The 19,110-nt window shown below is 34.6% G+C and overlaps 1 protein-coding gene and 1 pseudogene across 1 annotated transcript; both read right to left on the reverse strand.

The window, feature by feature from the left end:
• Nucleotides 1-2,296: 2,296 nt before the first annotated feature.
• Nucleotides 2,297-3,724, reverse strand: LOC141702034 (acyltransferase-like; annotated as a pseudogene).
• Nucleotides 3,725-4,387: 663 nt separating this feature from the next.
• LOC141702033 (E3 ubiquitin protein ligase DRIP2-like) lies at nt 4,388-11,335 on the reverse strand. The gene is made up of 8 exons (XM_074505738.1): nt 11,010-11,335; nt 7,565-7,724; nt 6,690-6,789; nt 6,079-6,400; nt 5,557-5,948; nt 5,418-5,468; nt 4,968-5,040; nt 4,388-4,826 (listed from the first exon to the last, which is right to left on the reverse strand). The coding sequence occupies exons 2-8, from the start codon at nt 7,695-7,697 to the stop codon at nt 4,653-4,655; spliced, it is 1,245 nt and encodes a 414-aa protein (XP_074361839.1). The 5' UTR covers nt 7,698-7,724; nt 11,010-11,335; the 3' UTR covers nt 4,388-4,652.
• Nucleotides 11,336-19,110: the final 7,775 nt, after the last annotated feature.

A 19,110-nucleotide genomic window follows, 5' to 3' on the forward strand; every position in this document is an offset into this window, starting at 1 on the left:
ATGTGGCATTTCTCACCATAGTTGTAGCATTTGACATTTGTAAAATCTCCTCTGTCAAACTTTCCTCCTCTGCTCTCAGATTTTCTGAAATTCTTCTTATCAGAACTTGTGCCTTTCCTGGAAAACTTCTTTCCCTTCCTGAACTTCCTGTATGCTATATTTGTGATCCCTTTCACCATAAGAGCACACAGCTTCATCATCTCTTCATCAACATCCGTCTCAGGCAAACTTTCAGATTCTGAGTCATCATCACTTTCAGAACTTGATGACTCAGTATCAGACTTTGTGAAAAGAGCTTTACCCTTGTCTTTCCTTCAGGTAGCTGCCTTGGGGGATTCTTCTTCAGCCTTAAGAGCAACTGTCCTTGACTTTCCTCCTTTCCTCTTGCTTCTTTGTTCCATCTCAAGTTCACGAGTCTTGAGCATCCCATAAATTTCATCAAGAGTTGTTTCATCAAGATTATAGTTGTCTCTTATTGTTGTTGCCTTGAAATCCCATCATTCAGGAAGAGCTAACAGGAATTTAAGGTTTGAATCTTCAAGATCATACTCCTTATTAACCAGTGACAAATCATTCAAGAGTTTAACAAATCTATCATATAAATCAGTCAATGACTCATTAGCCTTTGAGTCAAAGTGTTCATACTCTTGAGTGAGTATTGTCTTCCTGTTCTTCTTAATCGTATCAGTTCCCTGACATCTTGTTTCCAGGGCATCCCATATCTCTTTTGCAGTCTTGCAGTTTATTACCCTGTTTGACATTACATTATCAATAGCACTATGCAGTAAGTGTCGTACCTTAGCATCCTTAGCAATTGATGCGATATCTTCAGCAGTGTAATCAATCTTCTCCTTTGGTACAGTCTTTGCTGCTTCACCTGCAACTGCAACAGCGAGCTTGGTTGGTTTGTGAGGCCCTTCCTTGATTCTATCAAGATATTCTGGATCTGTAGTTTCCAGAAACATGGTCATCCTCACCTTTCATACGGCATATTCAGATGGTCTCAATATGGGAACTCTGATAGTCTCATATCGGCTTTGAATTTGTGTCTTAGGAGGTTCTTCAGTTTTGGTGGGCTTAGTTAGAGTTTCTGTTTCAGACATGATTGTGTTTGGATTTTAAATTGTTTGTGCGTTAACAGATAGGCTCTGATATCACTTGTTAGGTCACACACACTGTAGAGGGGGTGAATACAGTGTATAATACAATCAAATCGAACTTTAATAACTCAAGTAACAGAAAACAAACTTTATTGAAACAATAAACTCTGTTACAGTATGGAAATGTTCTCTCTCAGTGATGAACAACTATCACGAGAGCTGCTAGGGTTACAATGAATAATCTTCTCGATTGTGATAACACTTATAGTGTAAACCCTATGTCTGTGTTTATATACTACACAGTTACAAGATAATCGCTAATTGATATGAAATATAATTCTGCTTCCTAAAATATATCAATCAGATATCTTTTCTTCCAAGTATTTTATTCTTCATAGAATTCCTTTTTCATGCATATCTCTTCTTATGTTTGTCTCGATCTTCTATCCTTTAACCAGCTGATTTCCTTATCTGAATGTCCTTCAGTACTTAAGTTCTGATATCCATCTCCTGATAATATAAGTACTGATATTGTTTAAGTAAGATCTGAAAACTAAATATAAATCATATTAGTCATGACATTATAAAATATATCTAACAGTATTATTGGTTTTCCCAACACTAAAGTCTACCAACAAATTATGATCTTTTATTATCATGTGATCTTGATCTTGTTGTTTACCCCAGGTTAGCTGTATTTGAGATAGTTTATTTCATCTTATTTTTTATTAGGAATTTTCAAGAAAAGCTTAAAATTTAACCCAGATTATCAGAAAAAATAAATAAAGGTAAGAGGACTAAAATCCGAGATTAGTCCCTAGCTCAATAATTTTGAGAAAAACAAACTCCGACTCCGAAAGGAAATCGGCAATGGTCATGAAAAGCTGCGCAAACAACAATCAGTTTCTTGAATTTTTCACCGCTCAGTAATCAGGATTTTTAGGGGGACATCGAGTAATTTTGGGAAGACGTCCTTGTAATTTTGAATTTTATAGGGGTATTATATTTTTGAAAATTTTAATGATGAAAAAAAGTAAAATTTCATTTTAGTGATTTTAGGGGGACACGTTTTTCGATGTTTCGGTGCCCCTTATTAGATCCCCTGGTACTTGTTGTGAGAGGGGTAAGCAGTTGAAAATTATTTATCGATTAAAATTAGTTGCAAAAACCAATGACAATACAAAGTCTATTTTTTTTTTGTAGTTTAACCAAAGGGGCTCTAAATATTACTCAAAGAAGCATAAGCAAGCAGCTCTTTGTCCACTAGGAGATTTTTCATATCTTCCTCTTTCAAAGCAACAATGGCGTTTATACCATCCCCACTTGGAGTATCCATCAAGAATGTGCAATCAACGAACGGTGCGTCCACAACTGCAGCTTTAACGGGCCTTCTCCAGCCGAAATCCATCTCATCATGTAACGGGAAATTACAAATGCTGCTAAAATAGTAAGGCTTGTAATTGACCGATAATGGCCTGGTTTCTTTTCTGACTATACTCTTTGATCCTCTTAGCTGCATCTTCCCTTTTCGGATTTGGCCTACCAATGTATTTAATTTGATCTCATTCATCGTATTTGTGGGAATGTGATTATGAGTAATCAGATTGCCAACACTTGTTTCTGGCAGTGGAGGATCAATAAGAGGACGCATGTTTACCGTTTGCAACAAAACCGATTTAGTATAGGCCCCAGAGTTTGGTTCAGTTGCGGAAAGTACAGCACCTCTGTAAAGCAGTGCAGTCACAAGCTCATTTCGCGTGTAATTTTGATAATTTTTTACACCATCTAGTTTGTCTTGCACTTCCAGCTCGGCCCTCGGTTTTGCAATCTTTGAGTTGGGAAACACCATCTCGGTAGTGATCCAGTGCTTTTTGCGAACCAAAACTTCATTTACAGATAAATCGTCATAACTTGATTGTGTTAGCTGCATCTCGTGAACGAAACAGGGACGAAAATGCACTAGTTTTTCTTGATCATTTGTGTCACGGGACAATCTTGCCCAGTAACGTATAAATGACAAAAAAGTGAGAGCATCAGCAACACGGTGTGAAAGGCTCACAGCTATAGCTATTCCCCCGCAAGAGAAATAATTTAGCTGAACAACCATTAAATTTCGAGTACACGATATATTATGCCATATTGAACCAGGAGGAAAAAGATGACCATAGCCATCTTTTTCATCCTTGACAGGAGTTTTTCCACGATTTCCGATAAATTGCATGCTACCTTGGCCTCAACAAATTGAATGCCTTCATCGTTGCATTCCACATAGGAACCGGAAGAACTTAGCCTCCCCGCAAATGGATAGTACTGAGAAAGTGTCTTGGATAAAGAGTTTTTGAGTAGATTTGATATCACGGTTTTACTAGCTAATGGTTGTGGATTGGAGTAGAAGAATATTGTTGGCATATAAGGATCACCAACCATGCGATCATGGAAAGGAATATTGTATTGTTTGAGCTTCAAGGGTGTAGGAGAAGCTGGTTTAATGTTAGTTATTGATTCAGAGATAACATGCAGCTGCCTTCTAATTACTCCCATGATCGTCATTTAGGATGTTGCACAGATATTAAATCCAATTAGACCGCTAACTAGATACATATAATTATTGAAAATGCTTGATGCACAACACTGGATACAAAACAAAATAATATGTGTTATATTTTAATTAAAATGAACCCCTCTTTTAAAAAAAAAAAGAGTAATGATATATGAAAAAAAAGTTACAAAAAATTGTCACAAAATGACATGACATGGGTGATGTAACACAATGAAAAAATTTCATTGGTCCTATTAATATAAAATGCAGAGGTCTAAATTATCATGTCATTCTATAAACAATTATGTACACGTAACTCACATATAATCAAGGAATTGGAGTATAGCTATCAACTACTCACCAACATATAATCAAATACTCACTCCATCCCATTTTATATGTCCTATTTTGACTAATATATAATCATCTTTATCATATTTTGATCGCAAATTATTCTTAGTTTATTATTAAATAAATTTAAAAACTTACATCATTAAAAAATATAATTAATTCTATTTAAAATATATTTCCAATTTTTTAAAGTGAAACATAAATTATTTTTAATTATCAGTCAAAAACTAGTTAATTTGACTAAATACAAGTCAAAACAGATAAAATAATATGAGTTGGAGGGAGTATATTTGAGCACATATAATCAAAAGCAGTCCTATGTTCCCCAAAATTCTTTCCCAAATTTTTTACCAAAGTTTTAATGAACTAGTTTTTCTAGAGGGGAACACTTAGCTCTACGTGCTACTTTGTATTACCTCCGAGCTTATTCATGATTGATAATTTATCTTTTATCTTTGTTAAAAATGTAAAGAAATGATGAACCAAAATCACACTACAGTTAAATTAGTTAAAATACAAAGATGTGAATGTCTAATGGTAATCTTTAACACAAGTACAAGTTTTATGCAGGCTGACCTGCAGTCAACTGCAAGTGAACACGGGATAAAGTTCTCTGGTATAGATATAATGATATATCTACCCAGTATGCAAAACCAGCAACTTCAATTGTTCCGGTGCATTCGAGCATAAGAAAGTACCATGACGAAATTTTTAGCAGAGTCTCCCACCTTTATTGAAATTTGTTCTGAATTCGACATTCGTTGCAACCAGATATCGACTACTGCATGTAGCTCCAAGTTGGAAGGAAGAGGCGAACCCTGCAAGCTGATCTCCACCTATTTATATCACATTTTAAGAACAATCAGGAATTCTAAGTCACAGTTTCTGCCATCATTTACCATTTATATATATATATATATATATCTGTTATTTAGAAATATAACTGAGGAAGCTTACGAATAGATAATTTAAGTTACCTCTTCTTCACTATCAAGGCTCAGATACTGCGAAAGGTACTTCTTGATGAACGAAATTGGAAGAGCAGCATCCCTAAGATACAGATGAAGCGAATAATAATCACTAAATTTGAATAGCTGATTAAGTGATTATACAGAAAGCAGGAGATATTTGCAATGTTCAAGCCAAACTTAAGTCCTAAAAAACAGATGACAATACGTTCCATGACATAATTTTCAGCAGAAAGTCAGGTCTACTTTCTGTATTAACATACAAGTTAACCTTCATCTGATTGTATACATTTTTGCAATTTTCTTAATGGAATATATACCATATCGAAAGAAAAGTTTATTCATTTACTAAGTATAGCATTGTAAACAATCTATTATTCCTTCGAAATGGAAGCATAATGAGCTTTTGGCAAAGTTAAGAAGCAGTACGAAAGAGCAACTAATATAATCATTACTTACTTGATCATCAAGTAGCTGCGAGGAATCTGTGGCAGAGGTTCTACTCCTTTCCTACAATTATGAATCATAAGCATAAGTAACAAATATATAACATGGCTATATTACCAACCAACTTCTCTTAGCAAGAGTATAATCTCACTGGTTAACAGAAGAAAGTAAGCAAAGCCAAATTGGCACTACTCTTTTTGCATGTTGATTGCTTGAAGTATCAGCAACAGTTTGTGAACGAACATCCAATCCTTGTGGTACATCCATTAATTTGTTCTTGCCTCGATTCTTTCTTGTAAGTCTAGTCTCAACATCCCGGTTTCTCAAGTTCTTTCCCGAGCTCTTGACTTCACGCTTGGATACATCCATAGCCTTACTGGATGATGCTCCCACTGTAACAGTTTCATCGTAGTTTCTGGTGTTTTCTGCTTCTGTTAGTGGTTTCAGAAATTTACTCACCAGCTCAGTTCGCTTGTGAATTCTTTTACTTCTCTCTCTACCTGTTCTTGGGATTTGTTGCTTAGAAGACTCTCCAGCAGAAAACTTATGCAGAATCAAGGTAATAATACAATCAGCACATCAACTAGAGGTCTGCTTAAAAGTAAAAAACATTGGCAAAAGTGTGAACGTACACATACGCATGACACAAACTCATATATATATAGAGACTGACCTGGTTATCATATTGAGCAGATTTGTTTAAATCAATGCTTAATCTTAAACCCTTGGAGCGTCCATCCACTGATTTTTCTGGATTGTCAAAGGGAGATTCTGATCCTTGAGAAGAAAATACCTTTCTTCCTTTCTCTTTTTTATGTCTACCAAAAGAACTTGATAGGTTTCCTTTGTTCACCGAACGGAGTCGCCTCTTTCTTTTAGCAGGTGATGGGACAGATTGCTCTGCTTTTCTACTTAAAGGCTCATCATCAACCTTCACTGCTGGTCCTAAAGAAGGTGCAATTTTTTCTCTAATCCATCTCCAGCTGTAATCTGGCCTGAAAATATCAACAATTTCTCGTATATATTCTTAATTAATTTGCACATGACACAAGAGTTGAATATGTAGAAAAGCTGTAAATGATATAAGTGTCTGTGTGTTTATTCATAGAAAAACTGAGAGATAATATCTAGCAACAAACTGTATGATAGCGTGCAAATCCCCTTCAACTGCTCCATACTAAGCACTACTTGTCTTGATTTAAAGTGTTACATTTGAACTTCATGAAAAGAAGGGCTGTAATTTGTTATTTTTGCTTTGGATTAATAGAAAGCGAGATTCATTACCGTAGCTTATCCAGTGGCATACAACCAAGATAGATGTTGCACACAGGACATCTAGTCAAATTTTCTTTTTTTATCTTCTTGCATATGCACCTGTTGCAAACTGTCGAGCAAACTCAGATGAGAATCAGTAATTCTTAAAATTTATACGAACAAGGAGAACAAGAAGTGTCGATTGAAAACAAAAAAAAAAAACTAATCAAGCGATATTTACAAACACTTTCTTGTAATATTAACTCCAAACAGAAAAAACATAGTTAATGAAGGTGTTGCTCAAGTGAAATGCAATTGTGAGACAATTAGATAAATGCGCCTCATATGTAGCTTCCAGTAACCTGTTTTAGGCCTAACAATAAACCTCAACAGGAGATCTATGGGATAATAGTCCTTCAAATTTGAGGTCAACAAAGTAACAGTCAGGGGATTATAATCCCTGGAAACAAATATGGAGAACTAATATTACCAATTCAAAGAGGTATCAAGGTTTAACTGCAGTAGTGACCTTATGAATTTAACTTCCATCGAATAACCATTATATTTTCCCTGATATACAACTAGCTAGTTTACCCAACATCAACGCCTGAAATTGTAAATGTAGCAGCTTATAATTTAACTTATGTTATACACAACTACTGCACCGCGCACAAACATACACTACATAATTGTTATGGACAGCTATATATGCAGAGCGGTGGATCCAGGATTTACATTCAGGGGGGTTAGCAGGAAAAAATTAAACAAGCCAAAAGAATTAACTAATTTAGTATAGCCTAATTTGAAGATTTTTAAGGGAATATAAACAATATAGTAAGATTCAGACCTGGATTAATGCAAGACACATACGAAAACACACATGTTATGCACACAAAAACACTCACAAGTATGAAGGCACCCTGTGACGGTAACAGGATCTTCAAATATGTTGTTGCAGATGGTGCATGCCAACAACTTTTCCAGTACTTCCTTCCTAACTGTAACTTTTTCACGATCATTGTTGTCGCTGGTTGCCATCTTTGTAATTTTTCACGGGCTCACTATCTACAAAATCGACAAAATGTATGTCCATCAAAAATAATTAAAATAATCCGTAGCTAAGGAATGCAAAATTGTAGTTTCAAGTCTTTGCTAAGACCCCCTTTCTAAAAATCCCCCATTAATCCTTAAAATATATTTGGCCCATCTATTTTTTGAAATGTGATTATAGTTTTTAAAATATTTTTAAATTATATATTTCATAATAAATAAGGTAAATATATTAAATATTATTAAAATATTTAATTATATCCGATTTTTATTTCGATTAATCCCCGATTTGCCGATTAATCCATAATCGATACCTAAACCGATTAATACCGATTACCGATTTTAACAACCATGCTAAGAGCACATATATATCATTAAGAAAATTCTTTATCAAATGAAGAAAGAGTTTAAGAAACTACAATATAATAAACTACACAATACATTAATTGAAAAAAGCTGTATTAAAGTCGAAACATTAAAAATTATTGTGAGGGCACGTTGTTTGTTAAATAATAAATATATAATACTCGAGAGAAGTTATAGTGGAGTTGATTGAGTGAAAACTGAAACGTATTGAACTTATGTGGGGAGCACAAAAATACACATATAGCTTGTTATATGAGAAAAGAGAAGAGTATGAGAATACACATCAACCGTGGGTTTTCCAAAATTTACTATCAAAAAGGGTTTTGCAAAAATTCTCATTTTTTACAAAAAAAATACTATTTTACTAATATAAAAGGTTGTAAATATAAATTCGTATACCTTACGGTTAGTGTGTCACTACTATACTTCAAAAACTAACACATTTTTATACTAGGATGAAATGTGCAATACTGAAATTTTATTTGTTACGTTGTGTGTCTTCTGTTTCACCATTTTCACCGTTGATAAATTTTCCGAGAGCTTTAAACTTGATATCTTATTCATTTTATAAAGAAATAGATTCATTTGCATTAAAACTGTTTCTTTCTCTTCTATAATTACATTAAAATCAATAATGAGATTAATATGTATATACACAACAAAAAGAAATCGAAATGGATATGAAAAATTCTGTTCGAAATATCAAATTTGAATATGAACCTTAAAAAATAAGGTTTCACAAGCATAAAATAAGCAATCAAAGTATTTGTATCAAATATATATGTTCAGTTATATTGTTCAAAATATACAAATTTCTTGAACTAAATTTTTTCTAGAAAAATCACTATCAATTTGTAAAGGAGAAATATATGATTCTATTGTAACTTAAATGACTTGATTTTGTTAAGAACTGAATTAGATATTAAAGTTTTAATTTGTCAAAAAAGATATTGTAAAGCATAATGTAACGTAATATGTAACTGAGGATTATAACTCAATATGAAATAGAAATATATGAATAATATTAATTGTGAAACACATGAACTCCGAAGATGAAGACTGGATAAATTCAAAGAATCAAAACGTGGAATTTATGTACTTAATTCGTAACTAGGTCATGGAAAGAAGTTCATTAATATGTTCAAATCTCAGTGAATAATAAATTTCAAAGGATTTTTAGTGGCAATAAAATGTATTGGTTTCAATATTAAATATCAAGGATTTCAGTGTATGAAGCAATGAATGAGCAACATGCTTTATCAGCCCCGAATTGCAAAGAGGTTGAACGAATTCAATTTAGTGCTAGTCGTTTGTGAACCAGACCAGTGCACTAAGAGTTAGCATATCAGAAAAAGATTAACTTAATTATTCAGAAGAAATCAAGCTGATACAATATAGAGTGAATCAAAGAATGGAAGGAATTGAGCTAAATTAAGAAAAGATCGTAAAAAGTTCTAAGTGAAAAACATTCTCTTGGCGGAAGTAGGAAGAAGATATTCTAAGTATAGAATATTTCTCCCACTTGGCGCAACTAAGAGAAAGTTTTAACGCAAGAACTGAATTCTCTCCTTGTTGGCGCAAGTGGTACAAAAGTTTCTAAGGAATAAAATATTTCCATCTTGGCGCAACTAGGAGGCTAGGCACAAGTGAAGTCTTTTTCTCCGTTCGTGCAACTGGAAAAATATTCTAAGGGTAGAATTGTTTCTTCCTTGGCGCAAATAGGAGAACTTTCTAAGGCAAGGAACTTTCTCCTCTTGGTGCAAGTAAAGGACTTGTGAATCTCACTCTAAGCGCAAGTAATAGCCTTGCTTAATTTATGATTATAAAAGCACAATTACATTGATGTGGCTGTAATGAAGCCACATAATGGGATAATTGTGAAGTCTACACAAAATGAGCATAATGAATTAACTCTGCTAATTATCTTCTCAGCAACCAACTGTAACTTTACGAAGCTTCATTAAATGCCATATTTATTGAGCTTGTAAACATACTATTATGCTGTTGAATTTATTGTAGCTGATCATTATTGATTAGAGGGTAGCAACCTCAAGACTTATATTAATAAAAAAAATATTCCTTGAATTATTTGTGCCTATTTTTTTGATTTCGTAATTTTAAAGAAGAACTTGAAACGAACCGAAGAGAATTGTAGGTATCGTATTCAACCCCCCCTCCTTCTACAATACTTTAGGACTAACATGTATAATGGTGAAAATGGAGTTGAGGAAGAAGAAAGGAAGAAAATGAAGGAAAAAAATACGTTTTACTCATGTTTTCGACTTATTTATTAAAGGTGTCATAGTGTTTTAATGGAAAGGTGCACTTCATAGCGAAAACTGAAGTTCAGTATAACACGTAATAGTTTCTGAGTGAAATATCTTAAATGATCCAACACAATAATTAAAGCTATACAAAGTGCATTTTACTTTATACATTTTAAAAAAATTTACAAAATACTTATTTTTGAAAAAAAAATAGCAAATACGATTTGCAAGTTCATAACCATATTTGTTGCAGTTGAAATCGACTAATAGATCATAACGTAAATTTTTAATTAATTAAAAATTTATTCGAATAACTGGTTGCACTGGTTGCATAGTGCAATTCAATCATTTCAAATGTAACTTTCAAAGACAACCAAGCTCTAAGTTTCTGTAATTTAATTAGATACTGAAATAAGCCAATCTACAACCAGTATTAACTAAATACAAATTCAAAATTTTATACATTTTAATACATAAAAGGTTTAATTAAGCCCTCTTAGGTTGTACACATTATATTTAAAATAATCAGAAGTTGCATATAATTGCATAAAAAGTTATGTAATGTAATTTAACCAATTCAAATAAAAAAAATCATATGCAAGTTAATTTGTAACTAGAATCAACATGATAAAACTGTATAAACACAACTATATTCAATAGAACTTACTTAAATTGACGGAAAGTAATCAAATCAAGCATGATTCCATGATCAACCAAAGGATCTTCAATCCTATTAGACTGAAACTTCCAAAAGATAATCAACGACGGAGAAGTAGATCGCCGCTAGAAGAACAAAGTGATACCGAAAATAAACCAACAAAGAAAAGTCGAAGCAATCAACCAAAAATTTGAGAGTTTTGTATATCCAATCGACACAGGAAGGTGCGAATTAAATGCTAGTAATGAATTATGGTGTGAATGGGGGAATTTAGCGTACCATGTCAATAAGACAAAAAAAATTCTTCTACAGATATATGGACACGTAAATCTGTTGATAAATGTCATCTGCACATTGCATGCGTGCTTACATAATATATATATATATATGAGGAAATTTCTAGATAGATCACTATTTTATCGGAGACCTTGTAGACCACACATGTTCTACAATCAAAATACTATCAAATAGGATATAACGTTACATATAAAGAATCACTCAAACGCATCAAAAGACATATATGACTTATCATCAAAAGTAATACTTTTGTATAAAATAAGTAAGGTTGGGATTTTTAAGTTTAAAGTAAATTTAAGTTTTAAAAATTAACAGATAACTATGATTCATGTATTACAAAATTGTAATAGATATTTATGATGATTAAGAATCATTAATTTATGATATTATTGGGTACATCTATTTATACAGGATTTTTCTAAAAATTATAGTCTTTTTATCTTATTGCAATTGACCATTTTTTGAACTGGCTAAAGTTGGGGTCAGAGAAAATTATTATTTTTGAGATTTTATTAATTTACGAATATTAATTTATGAAGGTTTGACTTTGTTGATATATACCATATGCAGAGTGACGTGTATAATTTAATCATACAATATGCTTTATTTTTTAAAAAGTACACATGTTGATGTTAAGAAATTATCTAGTGGATATTAATTTATTAATTTGTACATATATATATACATGATATTATTTGTATAATGGTATTTAAAATTGCCCAAGCCAATTTTGTTATTTATTTTATTCGTTATTTTTAATAAATAACTAAATTTAATTCATATTGATAGGGATAAATAAATCCTGATTATGTAATTAAATATTACAGTAATTATACATGATTTGGGCTGCTAGGCCCAATAAAAAGATGTATGACATTCAGACCAAAAAGGTTAACACATTGATCAGGCCTGATGGACCAGATCAGGCCTGATGGAACAAAGAAGGACCAAAAACCCTGAATATTAATTAATTTCATAATTAATTAATAAGGGAAAAATCAGCTATTGAAAAGAGTCCCAATGAGGACATAAATCCTTGCAGATTAGCCTCTAAGGGACCTAGAAGGATAAGGAATCAGTTTTCTACTATTTAGGACCACAAAGTCCATTCTAATTCAGAGACTTGATCACCAAGTCTCCTATACCAAGTCCAATTCAAGGACCACCAACATCTATATAAGGGGTCTCACCCCACAAATCAGAACTACGTTTTTTGGCTTGATTCTCTAATTCACAGAGATACGTATGCATCTCGTAAAGGCAGAGTTAAGCTACAAAATACGAGAGCAGCCATTAAAGGTCTTGAGCTCCCGAACCTTAGCAATAAATACAGCAAACAATAACCTTAGTTTTTTATCCATAACATTTGGCGCCGTCTGTGGGAAAGCACAACAATAACCATGGCGAAAATACGGAGAACAGTTAGAGCCCTTGGAGGAGAAATACCAACGGGGACAACCCAAGTGATTTCTTCAACTGTGGAGGTACCTCCTTTGTAACACCCCCAGATCCGGGGTCGGGGATCCGGGTTGTCACGGTCTTTCTTTCCACAATATCACTTCACTTAATTAATAATAAATAACCTCATACTGTGACCCCACACTAACACACACCACAACCCGTTATAGTCTCAGAGATGAAATTGAAATAAGTACAAGTCTTTGAATCCACAATTTAAAATTATTACAACCCAAAATGATTACTTGATAATTTACAGTTAATTGCCATTATCTGCCACAAGTTATAATTATACATAATTTGATTCTCAAAAGTAGATGGTCTAAACTGCAATGGATCTACCTCTGCAGCTATAGCAGCTACAACATCAGCGGGAAGACGCGGGACGCTTCCCACACGCTTGCGCTGGGTCTGCTGGAGTCTGGCCATCTCTCCTAACTGTTGTTGTGTGATGAAGACATAAAACAAGAGTGAGCCTTACAGCTCGCAAGATAATATGTATAGTGATAACAATAATATAAGTATCTAAATGGATACTTAATAGCATCTCTATCATATGCAAGATAATTACTTGCTAGATATAAGTAAAAACAAGGAATGAAGTTACCAATACTTCACCACACTTATATCATATAAAGTTACTTGAACTGCCACCGTTCAAAGTATTATAAGTTTTAAGAAAAACATCCCATAGATGAGACCACAAGTTAAGACTTGAATAGATTCAATCTTTGAAATATTATTGAATGAAAAAGTTATGAGATACTTTATTTAGTCCCGATATATATATATATCCACATATATATATATCCCGAAAACATTTCCTGGAACCTCTGTTATGTGAAGTATGAACAGAGTTCGAAACATCCAATGAATTTTGGAAAGGAAAAGAATTTTGGCATAAACCCGATATCTTGCTGATCAGGCAAAGATACCAATAAGTAACCTTTTCTACTAGTAGATGGACGAATTCCCCACTGGTCATCACCCTGGTCATAATTAAGACCTATGCTGGACTGCCACTCAGCCACTTATGCATTTGATGGACTCCCACTGAGCCACTTACACAATAATAGACCGTACCCCGGCCTGTCGCTTATGCCGACTCAATGAGAGGGGCTTACTTCCCGAACGTTGGGCAAGTAATCAATTCATTTACCAAATCTGCAACCTTGTTGCGAATATAAAATACACCACAGAGCCGGATTCCCCAGGTTTTAAGCGAGTATTTAAATCCCCTTAAAAGGAAGATCTTAAATATAAAAATGAGTTTTGGGATCCGCTCTGACTTTTAAAAATCATTTTGAAGACTCGAAAACACTTTAAAGAGTGTTTGGAGTAAGGCTGATTTAATGAAGTAAATCAGTCCCCAGAATATTTTAGAAAATGACTGAATATTATTATTTTAATTAATATTCCCATAAAGAATAATCTTTATAAAAATAATAGAAGTAGAAGTATTAAAACTTATACTTGAAATAAACATTAAATAACCAAAGATATACTTATATGAAAGTATTATCTTTAGTTGAATAATCGAAAATAAGTTTGATTATTAACACCTTATTCTTTAATAAAATAAAGAATATAATTCAGCACATAATCGGAGTCATAGATCCTCAAATGAATATTCAAATAATATTCAATAAATAAAATAAGCTGAGTCATAATACCTCGAATGAATATTATAAATAATATTCATTAAATAAAATAAAGGAGTCATACATCCTCAAATGAATATTCAAATAATATTCAATAAATAAATAAAAGAGTCATAAGCCCTCGAATAATATTCGAAATAATATTCAATAATAAAATGAAGTTTAAAGTTATCGAATAAACCTTATTCGATTAATAGTTTGGAAAACTATAACCATATATATATAAATATATATATATATATATATATATATCCATACCCATATAAAATCTACTCGGGATCCTCGACTCCCGGTTTTAGAAAATATTTTCACCTTTGGGTCCCTATACTAAGGGTATATGCAAGATACAACTATCCTCTAGCATAGGTATTATCAAATAACCAACAGATATATATTTCAAGAATATAAAACAGGCATGCATATATACCATATCACATGCTACAATATATCGCAAAAATTTGCTAATAACAATCATGCAATATCACAAGATAATGCATATGCATACATTTACATCACAACAACAGTGTATCGGATAGAATACTTGCCTGAGCGACTTGGGGGTGAGAAAGGCTCGGGACGAGTCTGGTAACCTATAAACAACAAGTAAGTTGGAATTAAACCAAAATCACTTGTAAATCTATGCTTTAACTAACTTAGACTCTAATGCTAGTTTTACGCTCACCGATTCGCTTAAGTCACTCGGGTACCCTCGACTCCACCATTTTAATAACTTAACCTTTACGAGTTTTAAAGCGATTCCTTCGCGAATGACTTACCAACTGCCTAACGCACTTACCATAAATGTTTCACACATTAATTAACCCTTTTTGGTCTTTAACCTATGTTTCAAAGTAAGGCGAGGGAAAAAGTTTCGTCCGCGAAACGCCGTTACTTGAAACGGTCGTTTCTCCTAAACCGTAAATCGGAATCGGACGAACTACATATCAAAACGAAGCTCGTAACATGAGCTATCTAAACATGGCAGTGGTCACAATCTAGCAGGGGGTTCTCGGGTCCTAATGCTATGCACAAAAACAGTCCAAAGAAAATCGGACGTTACGACGGCTATGTTTACGTGATTTCCAAATTTTAACCCATTCACAAACAACCCAAATCAACCTCAAATCCAACATACAACCATCCTCCATCCTTATCACATCATAACAACCCCAACCAATTCAATTTAACCATTCATACTTATGCTTAAACTTTACTTTAATCATTCTTAAGTTTCTTTAAATCAAAACCACAAAATTACCATTTCATTTCACTACCATTCCAAATCTCAAACTCTAATCATAACAACAACTACAATAACATCCTACTCATCAAAATCACCTTATAATATATATGAACCTAGGGTTTGAAAATGGTATACCTTCCTTGGATTGGTGGGTGGAGCTAGGAAGCCTTAAGAAGCTTGGAGAAGCCTTAGGAAAGCTTGGATCTTTAAGAAAAACAAGAAAAAGTTCAAGTTAAAAACTTGAAAACACTATTCATTGTCTTCTTCATTGATTAAATGGAGAAGCTAGAGAAAGAATTAATGGCTTAAACTCATGATATAGCCATAACTAAGCATAAAGATGGTTAGGGAATTTTCTTACCAATTAAGGATGCTTGGATCTTGATTTTGAGAATTTTAGCTTTGAAAAAAAAGTGAAAAGCCGAGAGCTAGGTGATGAACAAATGCCTTGGCTGATTTTTTGATTTTTTGATGAAATGATTTGCTAGCTTGGTTGGCTTGGTTTTGTTTTTAATTTAGCAAATTACTACCTTGCCCTTGAATTTGTGTGGTCCTTAATCAACCACACCTCCCTTCTTCCCATGTCATGCTTACCTCATCCTCATGATGTCATCCTTCCTTCCTTGTCTTCTTTCTATTGGTTGGATGACATCACTCCCATTAATCCCTTTGATTAGCTTCCTAATCGTTTGCCTAATGACCGCTGATCTATTGTACGGTTCGCTTAACTTTCGTTCTCGTTTATTGTTTGAAGGATCATACCCGGGATCTTATTACTTAGGTTCCCTTAACCTTTCTCAATACATTATATTCCTTTTTATGATCCTCTATTATAATCCTTTAATTTAAATCCTTTTTTATCATGTTACCTTATACTCAATTCTCTCCGTATCTTATGGATTTCCGGGAAAAACCAAAGTGTTCGGAATTGGGTTCTGACGATATTTACATACACTTATATACTTCATAGAGTACTAATAATATCCCAGAATATCCATAACAGAACCCCTACATAGTGTGGCGTGAAAAGTTTTCTCATTCAGCTAAAACACTATTCACAAGGGTTACAAAAAGTTGAAAAATTTTGGGGTTATTACAGTCTCCCCTCCTTAAAAGGATTCCGTCCCGGAATCAAACAGAAAACAATTGGGGGTACTTTTCTAGCATTGCGCTCTCTAGTTCCCAAGTCGATTCTTCCACATTATGATTCTGCCATAGTACTCTGACTAGCTTGATCACTTTGTTCCGAAGCACCTGCTCCTTCGTATCCATAATCCTTACTGGCTTCTCCACGTAAGTTAGATCTGGCTGTATATCCACCTGCTCGTACTCCACTATGTGCCTGGCATCCCGATGATACCTCCTTAGCATTGACACATGGAACACATTATGAACTTGTTGCAAATTAGGGGGTAGGGCCAGCTCGTAAGCTAACTTCCCAATCCGTCTTAATATCTCAAAAGGTCCAATGTATCTTGGGCTTAGTTTTCCTTTCTTTCCGAACCTCATTAATCCCTTCCAAGGGGATACTTTCAACAGTACTAAGTCCCCTACTTCATATTCCTTGTCCTTTCGGGCTAGGTCTGCATATTTCTTCTGTCTGTCTTGGGCTGCTACAAGTCGCCCTCTGATAAGATCCACTATATCTTTGGTCCTTTGGACCACTTCGGGTCCGAGCATCTTCCGCTCTCCTACTTCATCCCAGTATAAGGGAGATCGACACCTTCTTCCGTACAAGGCCTCATAAGGCGGCATTCCGATGCTAGCATGAAAGCTATTGTTATAAGAAAACTCGATCAACGGCAGGTGATCATCCCAACTTCCTTTAAGGTCTATTGCACAGACTCTCAACATATCCTCTAGTGTCTGGATGGTCCTTTCACTCTGTCCATCCGTCTGGGGATGGTACGCGGTACTCATTTTTAACTTGGTCCCCGCACATTCCTGAAAGCTCCTCCAAAATCTGGAGTTGAACCTTGGGTCTCGGTCTGAGACAATGGACGCTGGGACTCCATGTCGCGTCACTATTTCCTTAAGGTAAATGTCCACCAGTCTATCGACTGTGTATCTCTCGTTGATAGGAATGAAATGAGCTGACTTTGTCAGTCGGTCTATAATTACCCAAATGGCGTCGTGATTGGCTTTCGTCCTTGGCAAGCCTACAACAAAATCCATCGCTATCTGTTCCCATTTCCATTCGGGAATCTCCAGGGGTCGCAAAAGTCCACTGGGTCTCTGGTGCTCTGCCTTTACTCTTTGGCAAGTCAAACACTTGTTCACCCATTCTGCTACGTCCCTCTTCATGTTGGGCCACCAGTAATATTCCTTCAAATCCCTATACATCTTGGTACTTCCTGGGTGAATGGAATACCTTGAACTATGGCTTTCATCCAAAATCTCATCTTTAAGTTCTTGAACATTCGGAACCCAAATTCGGTAGGAGTACCTCATTATCCCTTTATCATCTTTCTCAGTATGGATCTCTTCTCCAGTCATTGACTCTCTGTCTTCATTCATTATTTTCTCCTGGCACAATCTGATCTTTTCCAATAATTCTGGCTGCATTGAGATCTCGAAAAGCTTTTCAGTTCCGGTTCCGGTTACCTTTACCTCTATTTCCATTCTCTCAAAATCCCTTATCAATTCTTCCGAAGTCGTTATCATTCTGAGTCTTTCCTTTCTACTAAGGGCATCAGCCACCACATTGGCTTTCCCTGGATGATAGAGAATCTCACAATCGTAGTCCTTGATTAGTTCTAACCATCTCCTCTGGCGCATGTTGAGCTCTTTCTGCGTAAATATGTACTTGAGGCTCTTATGGTCTGTGAAAATCTCGCACTTCTCTCCATACAAGTAGTGCCTCCAAATTTTTAAAGCAAATACTATTACCGCGAGCTCAAGGTCATGAGTAGGATATCTAACCTCGTATTTCTTCAGTTGTCTCGATGCATACGCGATAACTTTACCGTGCTGCATAAGCACACATCCTAATCCTTTGTGCGACGCGTCACTATATATCACAAAATCTCCTTTTCCATCCGGCAATGCCAATACCGGAGCCGTTATCAACCTTTTCTTTAATTCCTGAAAACTGTTCTCGCATTTCTCCGTCCATTCAAACTTCTCTGTCTTACGAGTAAGTCGTGTCAAAGGGGCTGCGATCTTCGCAAAGTCCTGCACAAATCTACGATAGTAGCCGGCCAATCCTATGAAACTCCTTACCTCTGTGGGTGTGGTTGGCCTTTCCCAATTTGAGACCGCCTCTATCTTGGAGGGGTCGACCAATACTCCTTCTTTATTGATCATATGTCCTAAAAACTGTATTTCCTTCCGCCAGAATTCACACTTCGAGAATTTGGCATATAACTGCTCCTCTCTGAGTATTCCTAGAGCTATCCTCAAATGCTCTGCATGTTCTGCCTCAGTCCTTGAGTAGATCAAAATATCATCG

This window comes from Apium graveolens, unplaced genomic scaffold (assembly GCF_009905375.1).
Source record: "Apium graveolens cultivar Ventura unplaced genomic scaffold, ASM990537v1 ctg4555, whole genome shotgun sequence".
NCBI lineage: Eukaryota > Viridiplantae > Streptophyta > Magnoliopsida > Apiales > Apiaceae > Apium > Apium graveolens.

Excerpts from the sequence above, each read along its gene's own strand:
- LOC141702033 (XM_074505738.1), bottom strand. The coding sequence starts at position 7,697 with ATGGCAACCAGCGACAACAATGATCGTGAAAAAGTTACAGTTAGGAAG. Across the intron at positions 6,790-7,564 it reads CACAGGGTGCCTTCATACTT|TTTGCAACAGGTGCATATGC; the intron begins GTGAGTGTTTTT and ends TTTGCTCGACAG. Across the intron at positions 4,827-4,967 it reads GCCTTGATAGTGAAGAAGAG|GTGGAGATCAGCTTGCAGGG; the intron begins GTAACTTAAATT and ends TGATATAAATAG.